This window comes from Patella vulgata, chromosome 3 (assembly GCF_932274485.2).
Source record: "Patella vulgata chromosome 3, xgPatVulg1.2, whole genome shotgun sequence".
Taxonomy (NCBI): Eukaryota; Metazoa; Mollusca; class Gastropoda; family Patellidae; genus Patella; species Patella vulgata.
In genome coordinates this window covers 62,678,538-62,695,722 of record NC_065881.2, presented here as the reverse complement: position 1 = coordinate 62,695,722, position 17,185 = coordinate 62,678,538, and the positions used below count along the sequence as shown (strand labels likewise).

The 17,185-nt window shown below is 35.0% G+C and overlaps 1 protein-coding gene across 3 annotated transcripts in view; it reads left to right on the top strand.

Moving 5' to 3' along the window:
• Nucleotides 1-5,209, top strand: part of LOC126815155 (zinc finger homeobox protein 4) — a 60,210-nt gene extending 55,001 nt beyond the window's left edge. For all 3 annotated transcript variants that reach the window (XM_056099455.1, XM_056099454.1, XM_056099456.1), the window contains 3 exons: nt 145-231; nt 917-1,087; nt 1,250-5,209. In XM_056099455.1, coding sequence (XP_055955430.1) covers nt 145-231; nt 917-1,087; nt 1,250-1,854 — 863 coding nt within the window. In that variant the 3' untranslated portion in view covers nt 1,855-5,209. The remainder of the gene's footprint in view (nt 1-144; nt 232-916; nt 1,088-1,249) is intronic.
• The last annotated feature ends 11,976 nt before the right edge of the window (nt 5,210-17,185 follow it).

Below are 17,185 nucleotides of genomic sequence, written 5' to 3'. Positions count from 1 at the left end.
TAAACATGTGCCAGTTAAAAAAATAGACATCAATTATTAAGCTACCTGCCATCCTTTAGGCATCTTCAGATATTGTAATGCATATAACATCTGAGGACACCTACTTTGTTGTGTGAGTACTTACTGTTTATTCTAATGTTTCAGGTACTGCCAGTCCAAGTAGTAGTAGTAATACTGGTAACAAAGTAAAGTCAGAGAAAAAAGAAAAGAAGGACATTAAAACAGATAATGGTAAGATAGGATATATTAGGTTGTAAATGAATGCACATATCTTGGGATGATGATGGGTGTCTGAGCTATGATGCTTTGAGTTTGCTGTGCCCTTTTTCACCTTAGTTGTAAAATGATCCGCCTTTTGACAAGATATTAAAGATACATTCCCACGAAAGTAGTAATAGGGTAGTTATTTCCAATAAAAGTATAGCATATTTGGTGTATATGAAAAGAAAAGAACAATGGGATGCCCGCGTGACAAAAAATTAGGGGGGCCCCAAACTAGAAGTCTGTCTCCTTGAGTGACGTAAGGAGCATGTCTTATGTTTGATTTCATGGCTAATGATTGTGGGAAAACGTTGAGATACCTAAACAGCAACATCCTGTAGACTATGATTAAATGGTGGAAAAAGAAATTGGCAGGGGATAATCCAAGAATTTACTTAGGCTTTGATGTTTATGGTAAATGGACAGCGACTAACGAAAAATACAAGCTGGAAAATGAATTCTCCTTCAATCAAGTCATGTGACAAACAAGGTTTCTTGAAATAGATTCTTGCATCTTGGGGTACTTTTCTTGCAATTAAAATGTTTTGAGAGTGATCTGATGCAAATTTTGATAGATAAATATGATTTTTAGATCAGATATATCATCAAATCACACTGATTGTACTCATTGCTTTCACTATATTTTTATTTACAGCTCCAACCAAAGAACAAGCTGCTGAAATGGCCATGAATGCCCAAATGATGTCTGCATTAGGAGGTTTCTTACCTGGTATGGATCCAAACTTCCTATCCTACATGTATTCAGGATTACCTGGTTTCTATCCTGGAATAGGAATGCCAATGATGCAACCAGGAATGTTTCCAGGTATTTGTTTTACCATTTTATTGAATGGTTTTCATCAAACTGAAGTTGCAATAGATAAATACTTTAATTTGGTGTCTTGGGTGCATTTATCAAGGATTCTGTAATTCCAAAGTAATCTTATTGTTAATTATAACTTAATGTGGCTTTTGTTGTGTATTTCAGGAGCTGAACATATGATGGCATATGACCCTTTAGCATTTGGAACACCACTGACATTGTTACAGATACCACAACAAGCAATAAAGCATGTTGGAGAGAAATTATCAGACCCTAAATCGACCAGGGCCCAATATACTCAGGATTGTAAACAGTTAACTGAGCTGAAAACTATGGTTGGTTCTACTGATTTCCGCTTGATTACTGAAAGCTTGGTGGATGTAGGGTACATATGTAAAAAATGTCAGATGGTTTATCCTGCTAAAGATGCTTGTGTCAATCATCAACAATCATTGTGTTTTGCGGGTGGCAAGGTGCCAGAAAATGTGCAGCCGATGTTAAAACTAGAACAGATACAATATGAGTGTAAACCGTGTGCTGAGAAGGTGTCGTCATTGTACGAAATGAAGGTTCATTGTCAGTTGGATACTCACAAGCTAAAAGTAGCTAAATACATTAAACGTAAATCAGCGTCTGGAACCTTACCTGTGTCTGTTGCTTCCTCACCCAGTCCCAGTAAACACAGAGCCACCCCAACACGAGACAATCTCAATAACTTCCAAAATTCTGTAGCAGCTGAACCCGCTGTCACCCAACCAAAGATTGAATAATATATATATATATTATAAAAAGATTGATTACGTACTATAGGAGTGACTGGTAATCTTGTTATGAATAGAGGAACTTATTTTCTATAAGGGCTCTACAAGTATTGCTTGTTTATGCTCTTAATGTTTTCTTTCTAAAGTGTGGAAACCTTGATTAGTGGATTGTATAAATCGCTTGCGGCCAAAATAAGTTCTTGAAAGACTTTGTGTGTAGAAAATGTGATGACATACCTCCTACTACTGGAAGTGTTGTAGAAACATTTTCTCACCGGCAGTATTGTTGGAGATTTTATTAAATTTTTTATATTTTTGCTCGTAAGGTTTTATTTTGACTGCCTTGAGAGTGTTCATTATTCCATATTTTAGGAAGTAAATACATATCTTCTTCAGCATTGAGCTGAAGGTTTGACTTTACAAATCTTCCATTTTTGTATTATCATCATATCCCAGGTATATTGTCATATATAATATGACAATTTGGGAACTTGTGTCGCAAACCACATGAACATGTTTTACAACCATGGAGTCAACCTCCTAGAGGTCTTCTCGTATTAGTAGCAGAATCTTAGTTTATAGCAAATTTATTGTTAATATACTTACTTATTATATATATATATATATTATACTTTATTCTATACCAATGAACTGTTTTAGAATATTGATTGTAGATAGTATATAAACTACATTATAATTAGATTTATCAGTTTTGTTGAGACTTCTTATTAGATTTCATTCAACTTTTTCATGGTGCCATTTTGTTTTTGGTGGTGGTTGTGAAGCAAGTGTTGTAAGATTACTTACTGTCAAAAAAAGATGTATAAAATTCATTTAATGTGACTAGTTATTAATAATATAAATATATATATATATATATATATATACAGTAGCTGAGTGATATATTACATACATGTATAGAAAATGACTACTTTCTATTATATTTGTGGTCATTACTTCATCTTCAATTATTGGCATGGATTTTTTTGAATAGATGAAATTGTAGAATTGCATGTATGACTTTGATGTGGTTGAGTGTCATGTCATGGTCGTTGTCAAGGTGAAGGACATTACTGTTACCATAGAGATATATCTCCTCTATGTTATCTGTTGGTGAATACTATTTTGTGTGATTATATTGTGATTATTCTAATTAGGGAAGAGAATATTTTGCGTTATCATGACATGGTTTGATCTATCTAATTTAGATGACATTTTTTTTTTAAATAGGAAGTGTGGTGAATAAAAAAAAACTTTGTGATGTTTGACATTGTGTATTGATTGCATGGTATTATACTGTGACATATGTTGAAGATGATTTGCTTGTTTATATACAATTGTTATGTATCTATTTGTGGTTGTTATGTTCTTCCATGTCTGTTGTTAGTTCATTATTTCTGATAAAAACATGTCAAAGTGTTTGCATTTAAACCAAAATATGATTTTCCGTTTCTTAAACAAACTGTGTTCAATTAAAATGTGATTCCAATACTCAGATACTTACATGTACCAAAACACCAACTTTGGATCAATTTCTTACCTAAATTATAATAATGTTTGCTTTGGTGAGAAAAATATTGCGGCATTTATTAACATATCATAAAATTTACTTAATGGCATGTGGCTTAGTCCTAAAATAGAATAATTAAACCTTTACCTGAGCTTACAGGTTAAAATGGTTGTGTGTGATATGTGTTTGTCCTATTAAAGTGGTCTGATAAAATATAAACTACAGGGTCTCTTTTTTTTGTTTTCTCTTTTATTATTGTTTTCTAGCAGCACAGGGTTTTGTGTTCAGTTTCTCCTTGTCCATTGTGTTTAGTTCTTAATCTTTATTTGTTTTGTGTTGTTTGTTGCTGACTTTATTATTATATTATATATCATTTTACTGTCATTTTACCATTACTTACATTTATTAATAATTATGATAGCTTTTTGAAATTCCTTTTGTCAAAAAAAGATAAAATAATTCCAAGACAAATATTTTGAATAACTTAGGTTTAGTTTTGTATTAAAATTTGTTGATTAATAATCATATCTATATAGAAGAAATATTGCTTGTATTTTTTATGTCCAGTTGAGAGCTGTTTCTGTATGTGACAGATGTGACAGTCAATGTATAGTTTTTATATAATATAAGTAATGCTTACAGAGTTATCATTTTAATAATATGCTTGTTTGCTAAAAAGGTTTATTTTTGTATGATTGTAGTTTAAGGAAATCTTCAGCTTGTAGTTTGTATAGGGCTTCTGAGTTTTGGTGCATTATAAAAAGACAAAAAACTTATCTTCCTAAATGTGTATATCATCTCATTATTTTGTACTGTTGGAGAGTATATGAATCGTCATTATATAAGAAATATATTATATTATTCAATTTTGTAGCATATATTATGGTAGCCATGTTTTACCTATTAAAAGATGTACATAATAATTTAGATAATGTGGTTATGTAGATCTCCAAAACTTACTTTATTCAATGTTTATAATGGAAATCCTAGAAAATGATTCTTTTATTTTGTTTGTTTTCTTTTAGTGGCTGACAACATAGCAACCTCAATATGATCTTTGTCTGTAATATAGGGACCGTGGAGTCCACGTGTTCTACAGTACCTAAAAGTGCTTTTTGTTTTATTAGCTCTCACTTGTTAATTACATAAGACTTCATTTCTTACAGAATGTAGTCAGTTCACGGACCAAAAAGGACAAGATACAAACTTGCATCCTTTAACGATGATTTATTCCTGAAAATGGACAGAATAAATGTGGAAATATTTTCTTCAGAACTTACAAATTGTTGTTGTTTCCTCCTTTAAATGTTGTCCACTTTCAGGAAATTTATTTGATTTTGTTGTATCTTAATTTGTTATAGATTCTAGACCAATCAGTTTTAGCTTTAGCATTAATGACATTCATTAGTTATTACAAGTTTTGGGCTGTTTTTTTAAAAATTGTTATTTCTGTAATGAATTCTATTTTATATTGAGGTATTGACTTTATTTGACTACCTTATAGTTATTATATGAAGTATTGTCAGTACTGTACTGTTGTCTGTCTTTGTCTTGGTTGTTCTTTATGTTTATCAAATCTCCAGTAAGAAATTACAACTTGTTCCAAGTCAAAATTGTTTGACCATTTTTATTTTCCAAGTTATTACATTAATCAGTATTAATGGCAAAGTTTCTGGGTGATTTGATTCTAATATAAAACAACCAAGTGTATATCTTGAATTTGTTGTGCTCCATCGAGACTCATTTTATTATGAAGTCATCTTATTTTGGTACTGTCAAGTCATTTAGACTATTCAACGAGATATATGTAGTCTGCTTCGCAATATACAACAAAATAAAAGATATGATCATTGATTTCTTGACTTGATTACTTTTTTTTTTTTTTGCATTGATTGTGACCTTTTATCCCAGTGATATGAAAGTGCTGAAGGATAAAATCTCCAACATGTATCTGTATTTAGTTCATATAGAACAATTAAAGATAATTGCGGCTTTTGGTGCTTCGGGCAATCTATAAAAAAAGTACCAAGCTTCTCGATTGCTAGTGGATCAGAACATTTCTGTTATTTGAAAATAATACATGGCAGAGAGCAAATGCGAAACAAACTCTTAATTCATATATAGACATTTGAATAATACTTCCCGATACCTTTTCCCATTCAGAGATTTAAGGAAGCATTGTTTTAGGGGATTTCTGTCCATGGCGAATTTACAAACAAAAAATAATTCTTGTTTGAATGTCAACAGGCTAAGAAGTTTATGGGTGATTCTTTTAGTACTATTCTTTCCCCTGGATCGGACCTTATCACTAGTTAATGGATTTGAGAAGGCGGCCCCATCTCCAAGCCACGTACGCTCACACCAGGGATCGAAACTACAACAGCAAGCCTGAGGTGACCGGCCAGCTAGAGGTCGAAGCGCAGCACTCTCGGCCAACCCAAACCAACCTCCCTTGATAACGTTATAGGCTACTTGATTACAAACTACGTGGCCCCATAAGATCGATGTTTCATGTCTATTTAACGGTGGAATTGTGGTATTTACTCGTTAATTCAGATATCAAAAAATATATTTGGCTGGTCGAGATCTAGAGTTATTACATTTCATTGGAATCCGTATCGAATGTACGTGGGATATTTAATACCATTAAGCCGACTCAATGATTGTGCTGTAACAATGTATTTGGGTCGTTTACGATCCGAGCAAATATAACGGAGTCGACTAATTTGACCAGGTTGTGAAGTAAATGAGTTTCAGATACAGTTTTATGATGTGATCAATACGTGAGATTCCAAATTGTTGTGTGAATTAGTGGTTGATGCGTTAACTTTACTACATGGCGTGACATAGGCAGGTATGAATGGGGTCTTCGTAATTTAATGCATTTCTGTAATCATGTGGCAACTAGGCTTCTGATTTGAGATTCTAAATGGTAGCTTGTTAATCCAAGACATTTTCTCTGAATAATTTTATTAAGCGACTGTCAGAAAGTGATAGGTACTATAATAAAACATTTAAATAGGCTTTAATTCCATATATTATAAATTGTGTGTCGAGAGTTCTGGCAGTGGTTAGAGCCATTGGAATTAAGTGAACGTTAAATACTGTACTAAATATACTAAAAGCTGGGGTTTCATCACGAGAAACCGATATCAATGATTGTCTAAGTTTGTTGTTACTAATATTCTAGAGAAGCATCGGACCCAAACAAAAATGGTAAGGAACTCTCACCGGGGAAGGATAACTGTTGTGAATGATTTACCAATTCCGTAAGGTTTTACAGATGGAGATTATCGGATGTTGTCGTATGCTATTCAATTATCTTTGTTTTGTTATTTTTTGTTGGTATCTATTGATAGGTTTTGAGAAAATCAATGTTCTGTAATAAAAATTATTTCAATATTCTAGAGAAATGAGAAGAATATTAATGAAACGATATTCAGAGTTTCTCCCCGTGCAAGGTTTTATCAAACTAAGATAATGACTGATTAATGACCATCTTATTTTATTTTAAAAGTTATTTGTCTCGTGATTCGATTTACACCCGCGTCGTCTGTTATCATATCTAACGTCGCTACGTACTCATTCTGTAGATATCGTTTTCTAATTAACTACAGTCTATCATTAACATTCATCGTTCAAGACATTGGGAGAGTCGAATCTTTGATTTCTCCCTACATCAACTATTCCCGACTGAGACGTCTTGATAACGGTAAATACCATCGGTCACAAATCGAGCAGACCCCTGAACTAATAATTCCTTCAGGCATCCATAGTTAATATATTTTTTTACAAGACGAATCGGTGCTAATGTTAGTTAGCCATCAAGAGCATAGTGTAAATTAACTAGCCTACAAGCGCGCTTATCTCGGGCTCCAATCAGTCTACCCATTACCCTCCGACTCTTCATCATTTGTGACAGAAAATAGCTTAAAATTAAAGATGTTAAGCATCTTCAACCCTCTAATAGATATCAACCATCATAAAATCATATATTTCTACTTGACAAAACAACAAAAGAAAGTAGTTTCATGTTCATTGAAGCATGTTTTATAATTGGTCTGATAAAAATATCAAGTATAGAATTCTGGAAAGCGATGAATTACTTTCTTCATATTGTTTTTATGGGAGCAAAACGACAACCAAGTAATTTATAACTTTCCTGTCAAAGAAATAAATTGATTTTTTCGCTAACAAGGAAAACAGCTACGGGTTCCAAAAATACATTCCCTCATCTTACTGATGTTTAAAACAATAAAATAAACATAGCATACAAACAACCAGGTTCAAAACAAAACAAAAAAACTAACATACATTTTTCTTAGTGCAAGAAGTTTTCATGGAAAACTAGTTTTACTATCAATCTTCAACATTTAAATTTGTTCGCCTTTTAAAGTCGTAATTTTGTTTTTTAAAAACACAGAACTGGAACTTTAAATGAGCCTAAACCTCATTGAATTGAGTCAAAATCAATTAATCAATTGTATTGATTTGATTTGTTATTTCTTTTAGTGATGATGCTAACTCAATAAAATTACATTTTTGTTTGGAAAGATTAAGCAGAAGTCAAGTCTTGTTCACATTGGAACACAAAAATCATCGGTTAGTTTAAAGTTGGTACAATACAAAGAATTGACAAAAGTTATAACAACTTACAAAAAAAACACCTTCTCATTAAAATAGGTTAGATCTCATGTCGTCCTACAAAAAAATAAAAGATAAAATTGATAATTTCGTAATGGTCATAATCATTTTAAATGAATCAGAAAGGAAAACAAGGGCTCATCTTTCACCATATATTATGGAGAGTTTATAATATCTTTATTTCTTAGTCATTTGTAGCTTATGTCCAAAGACATACTAAAATCAAATACCATACAAAAATTTCAGAAACAAAAACTTACATCCATATTTCTTTAACTTAAAGTCTCTGAACCCTGAACGTTGTTTTAGGGATTGTTAATTCCATGCAAACTATACTATTTTAAATGTTGAATATTGTTTAAAATTTGTCAATATTCGGCATCCACTGCTGGCGATCTGATATAACCAACAGATCCCGCAACACCTTTGAATTGCGCTAAAAAATAAAGTATATAAAGTAAATAGATAAATTAACCATTAAACCACACCATTTCTCATCGTTCACCGTCGTCTTTAGGTAGTCAGATTTGATGATCTGAAAGAATGGTAAAATCGAAGGTCCATTTTCTAGTAGATAAAATGGACCTTCGGTTTTACCATTTTTTCAGAATTTTCTCAGCAATAATATTTTTGCCACTCGGTGGGAGTGCACTGAACCTGTTCATGCTCTCACACGCCAAGTTACGGGATATTCTCTTGGGCTATTTTGGAGAATCCGAAATCCAAATCCATATTAACTATATATGTTGCTTTCAGTGGTGAGGGCAGTAGGTTTTTCCACCATAAAAAATGTATATTAGTCTCATTATGACCTTTATGTTGACGACATGATCAACTCCTTTTTCCCTTGTTTTTTTTATTTATTTTTATTTTTAAATTTGTAAAAATAATATTAAATCGTAGGTTGCTAGACTAGAACTTGGTTGGTAAATGTCAGACCTTGATGATGTGCTGATGCATTCAGCGGAACACAAGATTTGTCATCGTAAAATATGATCGAGTATCGTTTATCATGGGTATAAGGAAATCGTGTTCTCAGAATGTTATCGAACTGTTGAACATCATACAGGTGATGTCTTGTCGTACCGGCCTTTGCGTAATCTGATAATCTGCTATTTAATCGTATAGAGTTTGTCTCTTCAATAATGGGAATAACATATCCGATCAGCCCGATTCAGAATTTTAATTTAAACTAAATGAAAGAGATCTAGTTCCTGTAATTTATGGTTACCTAGATCCATCATCAATCCAGAGCAGGTAGAATGCAAATCCCCTTGAAATGCTTGCTGTTCATGTGTATTCTGGCGAGTTTCCCCGACAATCATTTCTGATATATGTATAATTTGATATCCTATTCATATCAACTATTGCCATTAGTAAATGACATTTAAAGAAGGAATTTCTTATATCTTCTTTATAAATAGAATGGTTGCAGGCTAACTCTTATTTGATCTGACAGCAAAAAACCCCTCCAAATACTTTACACGTTGCTTGTGGCCGTCTCTTGCGTGCTTTTATCAAACGTTCTCTCGTTAAAACTTCTGCTAAATCTAGTTATGTTTTTTGCTTCTATTTGAATAATTAATGTCTAAACTATAATATATCTTATATACATAGAGAACTTTTTCTGTCTTGACATAAAACAAGGTCGTTGAAATAATGAAACAACAGGTGAAATCAATCTAGTTGATATCTAACAAGAACTGTCGAGGAGTAGATTCAGTAGGAAAACATTTGTATAGACATGATAAGATAGCGAACAACTCACACAGGTCAAATGTTCCTGCTTAAATTCTCTACATCTTGTAGACTTTGTTATATTGTTTAAATGATTTAATCTGTTTGGGGTATGGAATCTATTGTATTTTGGTAAGGCATATCTGCTTGCCAAAAAGTCGTAAGTTGTTGATGGACAACTATATACTATATATGTTTTATAAACGCATGTGTAATTAATAGTCAATAAAAAACATTAAACGGCACTATAAACTTGGGTCCTATATATTTATCGTGCCATGGCATTTTTTCTACAAGTCTAGCAGGGAATAGTCTACAATTACTCCGAACACAAACCATTGACCTATTCTGTAATGCTCGTCGATCGCCACTTCTCCGGTTAAATTATTTATCTATTTAGCTGATCTACTTGTTACGTCGACGATACAATAAAATGGCGAAAAACTGGAGGGTATTTGAACTGGTATCGTAGCAGTGTCTACTTTTGTTTAGACATCAAAGGAAGCAAACGTTTCCCTTGTTTTTAACTAAGCTTATTACATATATTCGTACATAGGAACAATATCGTATCAACGAGCTTTTAATTTGTAATCTCTTCTTAATCGACTAATAACGCCCATTGTTGAACATGCTAAGGAGTGGGTTGTAACAGAGTGAAATTAATACTGCACCTTGACTTTATCTTCAAATCATTAATTAGACTTGGAAACAGAAAAGAGAATGGGGAGCCTCGAGCTACAACGCAATACTACATCACTAATTGTTGTTTAAATTTGACTAAGAGTGCAAAGTTAAGGGTCCTCGATAACTGACTTCGACAAATATATAGATCTTTTGTCATTGTCTTTCTTCTTACTTATCAAAAAGACAAAATCTGCCATTGTTAAGTCATTGTTTTAAAATCTGGCACCATTGAAAAGGTGACACAAAAGCGGTCGGACTTCAAGAGGGTTGTCAGGTTGCTCGTGCTAGCTAATTCTGCTTTAATTATTACCTGTCATAACTCATAAATTACTAAGTCAGATCTGATGGCATCAGATTCAGGCAATTAGCACCAACATTCTGAAATTATTAACTGACTGTATTGAATGTCGAGTCTTTTCAAATGCCATAAGCTATAATAACGGACTATTGTATCTTCAATGTAGCATTAACTGAATGACATTTGGACATGAAAAACGTAATTTATATTTGAGAATGACTTGTGCATTGGTGAACAAGGCTACTTATCCCGTGTAACTAGTATTCTTGTTAACAGTATTCTAATTAAAACTATTTTCTTGGTCGAGAGTATAATAATCTTGGATCTGAAATTCACCAACTCAGGTCATCAGACTATGGTTCAGTTAATTGGCATGATATCAGAAATGAGTATCATAACTGTTAAATCTAGTTAGGTTATTCATGCCATATAGTAATACCAAGTCAATTGATCTGGTGTCCCAGGGAGAAAGGTTTGTACCCTTTACTAACCCCATTAATCACAGGATGTGACATCCCTTCATCAATATACTTCATATTCTCTTCATTATATACACACTTGCTGGGCAAATAGGTACACAATCATGAACTTTGACCCAAGGAACCGACTATTTATACGTATTCTTTAATGAAAAGTTTTCATTACTGTAAAAAGGTAACTTGCCAAAGAAGGCGACATTGAAACCTTTTCAATCATTAAAGTTATTTTCTCGAGCAAAACCGGTTATTATGTTAATGTCATATTTTTTAACGGAAAATGTGACCCTATAACTGAAGAACACGGTTTCTATTATATTATCGTTTTAGAGAATGGCCATTCATTCTTGGGGTTTTAAAAAGCTTGAAAATAGCGGCTGACATTAATGGTCTTTCGATAGCATTCTTGTGTTAGTGTTTTTATTTAAAGCCATTTTGATTTTAACAATAAAACCGTCTTGTTATTTAATTTACGAATTATCCACTCCACCTAATAGTAGCATATGTTATCAAGGAATAGCATGTAGTTGACCATACAGGGCCATAGGAGCAGAAATGTCTGATCACTTGAACATATTCATAGATAATGTTAAAGACCTCCTGGAAACAAGAATTATACGCTCGTACTAATGCAATGCACAGGAAATGTTATTCATTTCGCGAAATGCACTGTTTAATATAAAAACAAAATTACGAATAAAGCTACCCCTGCCAAGCTAAATTCTTTTGAAGGGAACTTAATTGAATGGGCTACAAGTCCACAATATTGTGTACACTAAAACTAGAGGGTTAATGTTACTCCCTGCTGGACACCTTTTGCTCTTTCATTATCAGGTGCAACTTTTGTTCTGGGGCGAACTAATTTTCCCGCGTTCCTAACTACACAAAACCTGTCTGGGCCGCAAAGAGATTTAATATTCACGGTGAAAATGGCGGATGGTGAACGCGGTTGTCAATTTAAATATAGATAATTAAAATTGTAAGTAGTCGTTCTTTGTCGTGACACCTATTATTATCAAACAAAAGACAAGCCCCCGGAAATCAGGTCACCTTTAGGCCCTACCTTAGTAATAAAAAGATTCACGACAGCTAAGTAATATGAAACCGGGTATAAAGAACACATTCATTCCTCGGTAATTAGTATTGGTTCAAATTTTAGCATCAAAAACTTGAAGCAAATACGTAAAGAACGAGTTAATATTGTCCTGATAAAATTATAGTCTAACTATTGGCGAGAACTGGTCTCTCTTCGGCGAGAATAATTGGTCGATGGTGTGATTTGTGTCGATGGAGATAATGAGCGAGGCTAAAGTTATATTTTCTATTATTACGAGTTCATACGCGTTATTATCTTCAATAATGACTTTCTAGGGGCGCATCTTGTTTCGTCTTACTGCAGACTCAAGTTAATGCCAATATTTGTCTCTGTCTCTAATTACCCAAATCTCGCGGGAAGGATGTGGCATAGGCAGAGAAAAAAAGAAATTAGTGATTAATAAATATTAGATTTTTTGAACACTTCAGTTTCTCTGAAATGAAATCCATTACTCGTTGTCATGGTAACAGTTTGCGTTAGATGACGTCACACATTAATGTCAGCAATTGTTAAAGGGGTGTTAGAGAAATTAGTGGGAAGACATAGAATGACATTAGATGTGAATTAGAGTGATTTGGTCGACAATCATCGTGTATAATATTATTATTTTATCCGCTGTACAGACAAGCAGAGGTATTCAACTGGTGGATAACATAATATAGTTATAGGCTATTCCGTTTTAACATCACGAATGTCGATGTTCTAAATTGTTCACAAAAAGAACCTGTCGCGAGCGCTAGAAATCTGCAAAGCGTAAATAAAAGTCCATTTTAGTCCCAGGCTCTATTATTTCGTTCCTTTCATACAAGTCTGTTGTTAATTTTAATAAAACGTAGTTGGTATGTTATATAATAGACCTATGGCTTTAGGCTTATCAGTAAACACAAGGTTAAAATTAATTTTTTTAATTAAATTTGGTTTATGTAGACACCCATTTAAAATCAATATTATGGTACTTTTCTGTAAATTCAGTCCCGCAGGATATAAGGATATTGGAGCGAGTTCGCCATGAGGACATTGCGTTGTCAACTTCGGTAGGCTATATGCGAATTATCTTTTTATGATTAATGTCTATATTTGTTTCAAATATAAAGTATAAACAATCTCAATTAGGCAGTAGTCTTTACTCTTCATCGAATTCCCACTACCAACGGTTCTTTTACGTGCATATCAATGTGTGCACGGAGGGGTGGACCTCGGTCTTTCGCCCCCCCCCCCCAATCCCACCCTGTGTCCGTGTCAGTCGGCAAGTATATCTCTGACAACAGGCTCGAAAAATCCTGAATTTTTTTCTCGAACCACGCCGGAATTCGAATTCAAGACATTTCGAGTCGTTAGTACAATGCCCTGGCTGCTCGTACCGTACTCCCTTACCGTACCGTACTTAACCCTTCATCGTTGTCATGGTATGGTGTGTGGACGAGATAATGTCGACAGAGGGCAGATCCTATAAGTATACGGGTGCTATAATCATAATAAATTTACTACTGTATTTGCATAGAAAATAATAAATTAACAAGTTTGGTTTTATAGTTTTGTAGTCGATAAGGTTGGTATTAACAAACCCATACGACAGGACAACACAACTGTAAAATTCGTGATTACAATGTTAACACTAAATTCCACAAAGAAAAGATGTGTTCCAGAAGGTGTTCGCGCTGCTGCTTATTCAGCATAACCTTGTTTCCCGTGATTCTCTATAAGTAAGTAGGGGAGGACCGCACTACACACAACCAAAATCCACACGACAACCCCGCGGACAAGACACATACAGGAAGAGGCATAAGCTAGGCCATTTCGGTGATTCAATTTTATTTCAATATTTCGCTTGCGCGTAGGGGTCTTTAGCACTGGGAGGAAACCAGAGGAGCCGAAGAAAACCCACGAGGTTGGACAGGCGACCTAATCTTTGTCACTTTCAAGCGGGGAATCGTAACCACGCCACTTGACTCAATGACACCTTGTGATTTCACGCGCACACGTTAGTCCACCAACGCATACAAGACAACGTTATTATGACATGAGATTACAGGAGTATCAGTGTGCGACGTGTTGCTTTAGTACCACATCACAACACACCCAGGTCGAGCATATAATTGTGCCATGCTTAATGTCAAGATAAAGCACGAGACTGAGGTTTTGCTGGGGAAAGAAAGTTTGTTCTGTAGTGGAATTTGTTTTCTGTACTAATTTCTGTGAATACCTATTTAGTAATTATTTTAATATCGCTCTGGCTGTTAACTTTTTCTAGCAACTTTTGACATCTTAAAGGGGCAATAACACTCTTGCTGGCTTGACAGCTCCAGAAAATAAAAAATAGCCTTATTCTAAGTACTAGATGTGTTAGTGTCCTACCTGTTGTGTAAATTATCCATTAAATCCTATTTTACTTGTCCAGAGAGTTCAAAAATATTTTTAAATCCAAGTCACATTTGAAAAGCTTTACGTCAGGCTTTTCAAATCATTTAGTTGAATTTTTCCAATTTATTAAATTAGGTGTGTTAAGATGAAATTTGTATCATCAATTAATTGGAATATTGTAAAATAGTACAATTTGTTGACCAGAATAAAGATTGGGACATATTATTCAGTTACAACAAGAGTGGTATTGAGCTTTTAACTGTAGTGTTACACTAACAGAACACCCTCTACTATATACTATTCAAAAAAAGTAGGGGATATTTGATTTTGGGGGCATAATACTAAAATATGCAAATGACTACGAAAAAAGTCACTATAGAACCTAACAGAAGAAACATTTCCAGTTACATGTGACGCCCAAACGCACCAATAGCTACCGCATGGAATGCAGGTGATGCTTGGGATCATCATGGGGGTCCAACCCAAGATTTGCACGACTCTGACTTTGAATGTTACAGTCATTGTGGCATTGAATTCCAGGGTGGAAACATCAGTTTAATTGTTTTAGTGACCAGAAAACAAATTTTGATATGCGTCGGCTTACCCAAAATGAAAGGTTACGTGCCCTTGGCATGCTACAGATCGGCACAACACAGGCGGTTGTGGCGCGGACGATGAATGTTTCTCAGTCTGTCATAAGCAGGCTATGGTCCAGATACCGTGATACACAATCTGTACAGGACAGACCACGCTCAGGTCGACCAAGGGCGACAACTCAAGCCCAGGATCGATTTATCCGTACCTTGGCCTTGAGAAATCGTGTCATCACAGCAAATCAGATCAGCGCTCGTCTTCAAACAGACACTGGTGTGAGAGTGAGTGGCCAGACGATTCGGAATCGACTGCATAGGGGTCACCTTCGCGCCCGACGTCCTCGCGTGATCCCTTGTTTGAGAGATCATCACATTCAGGCAAGTCGTCGTTGGTGTAGGGATCGTCAACACTGGGATAATCGACGCTGGAGCAATGTGATGTTTCCAGATGAGTCAAGGTTCACTGTTGATTTTTTGGACAGACGTAGGAGGGTGTGGCGTCGTCGAAACGAGCGCTTCCAAGACGTTAACGTCATCAGACATGATCGATTTGGGGGTGGTTCTGTTATGGTGTGGGGAGGCATCACTGTTGCTGGAAGAACGGCTTTACATGTTGTTGCAGGGCGTGTTACAGGCCAGTACTACCGGGACAACATCTTGGCAGTCCATGTTGTGCCGTACGCACGACGTCATTGCCGCCGTTTCATCTTCCAGGATGACAACGCAAGATGTCACAGGGCCAGGATCGTTACAGGTTACCTCCAACAACAGAACATCACCACATTACCTTGGCCAGCACTGAGTCCCGACCTCTCCCCCATCGAGCATGTCTGAGACATGCATGGACAGAGGTTACGTCAACGTCAACAACGTCCTGCCAATGTCCAAGAACTTGCTGCTGCGTTGCAACAGGAATGGGACAATCTGGACCAAAATGACCTTAGACGTCTCATTAGGAGTATGCCACGTCGGATCAATGCTTGTTTGGCAAACAGAGGAGGATTTACCCGTTACTGACTTGGTTGTGATGCTGTGGTAACTTTGCTGTTTGACCCCGGGTATCATTTTACCCTTATAATGGTCAGTCTGTGCCTTACTTAGTCTAACGATCATTTGGAATAAATCGATGAATGTGAACTTCATTTCATTTTGTCATTTGTTTCTTCGTCAGTTTCATTAGGTGACTTTAATAACACTTAAAAATCAAATATCCCCTACTTTTTTTGAATAGTATATAATGCTTTCAAAACCACATCACCTGTAATTCATTTGTCAAATTTATTGCAATTTTATGGAATATATACAAGTTTGTAGTAAATATAAACAAAACACTTTCTTATTTGTTTGGAAAATAAAACCAATTAAACCTATTAAGTATATAGACACCCAGGAGTTATATCTTGTGGTGCCAGTAGCGAGAAGGGCGGGCTGGTCAGGCTTTACTATACAACTGACCGATACTGGCCTTGGGCCCAATTCGAACAGTAGCTGCACTTGTTCTCTGTTGACAGACACGCCGATAAGGGGAAAGAAATCAGAGTGATTAATTTTCAGTGTTAATGAGCCAAGACACTGGCTATTTATAGATTACGTGAGTCACTTGTCTCCATACTAGTGCTAATACCCTTTGAACTCTTGAACTCCTGAACTCCCGAAAACAAATACCTTTTGCTGGGGAAGTCGTCTTTCGTTAATGATGATTTTTTTATATGAAAGGATGAAATATTTGTCTTTGTTCTTTTAGTGCCCCAGGCACAAATTAACATACGTTTCGGTCGAATTGATATCTGATGAGTTTAGCTGATTAAAAAGAACAATTGGCTGTGAAGACAAACAAGGAAAATAGATGCAGGTGTAATGGGAGCTCATATGGGTGGGAAAATATATCTCTAACAGTATTATCTGACATAAAGCACAATGTCGTTTACCCACTAAAATAAC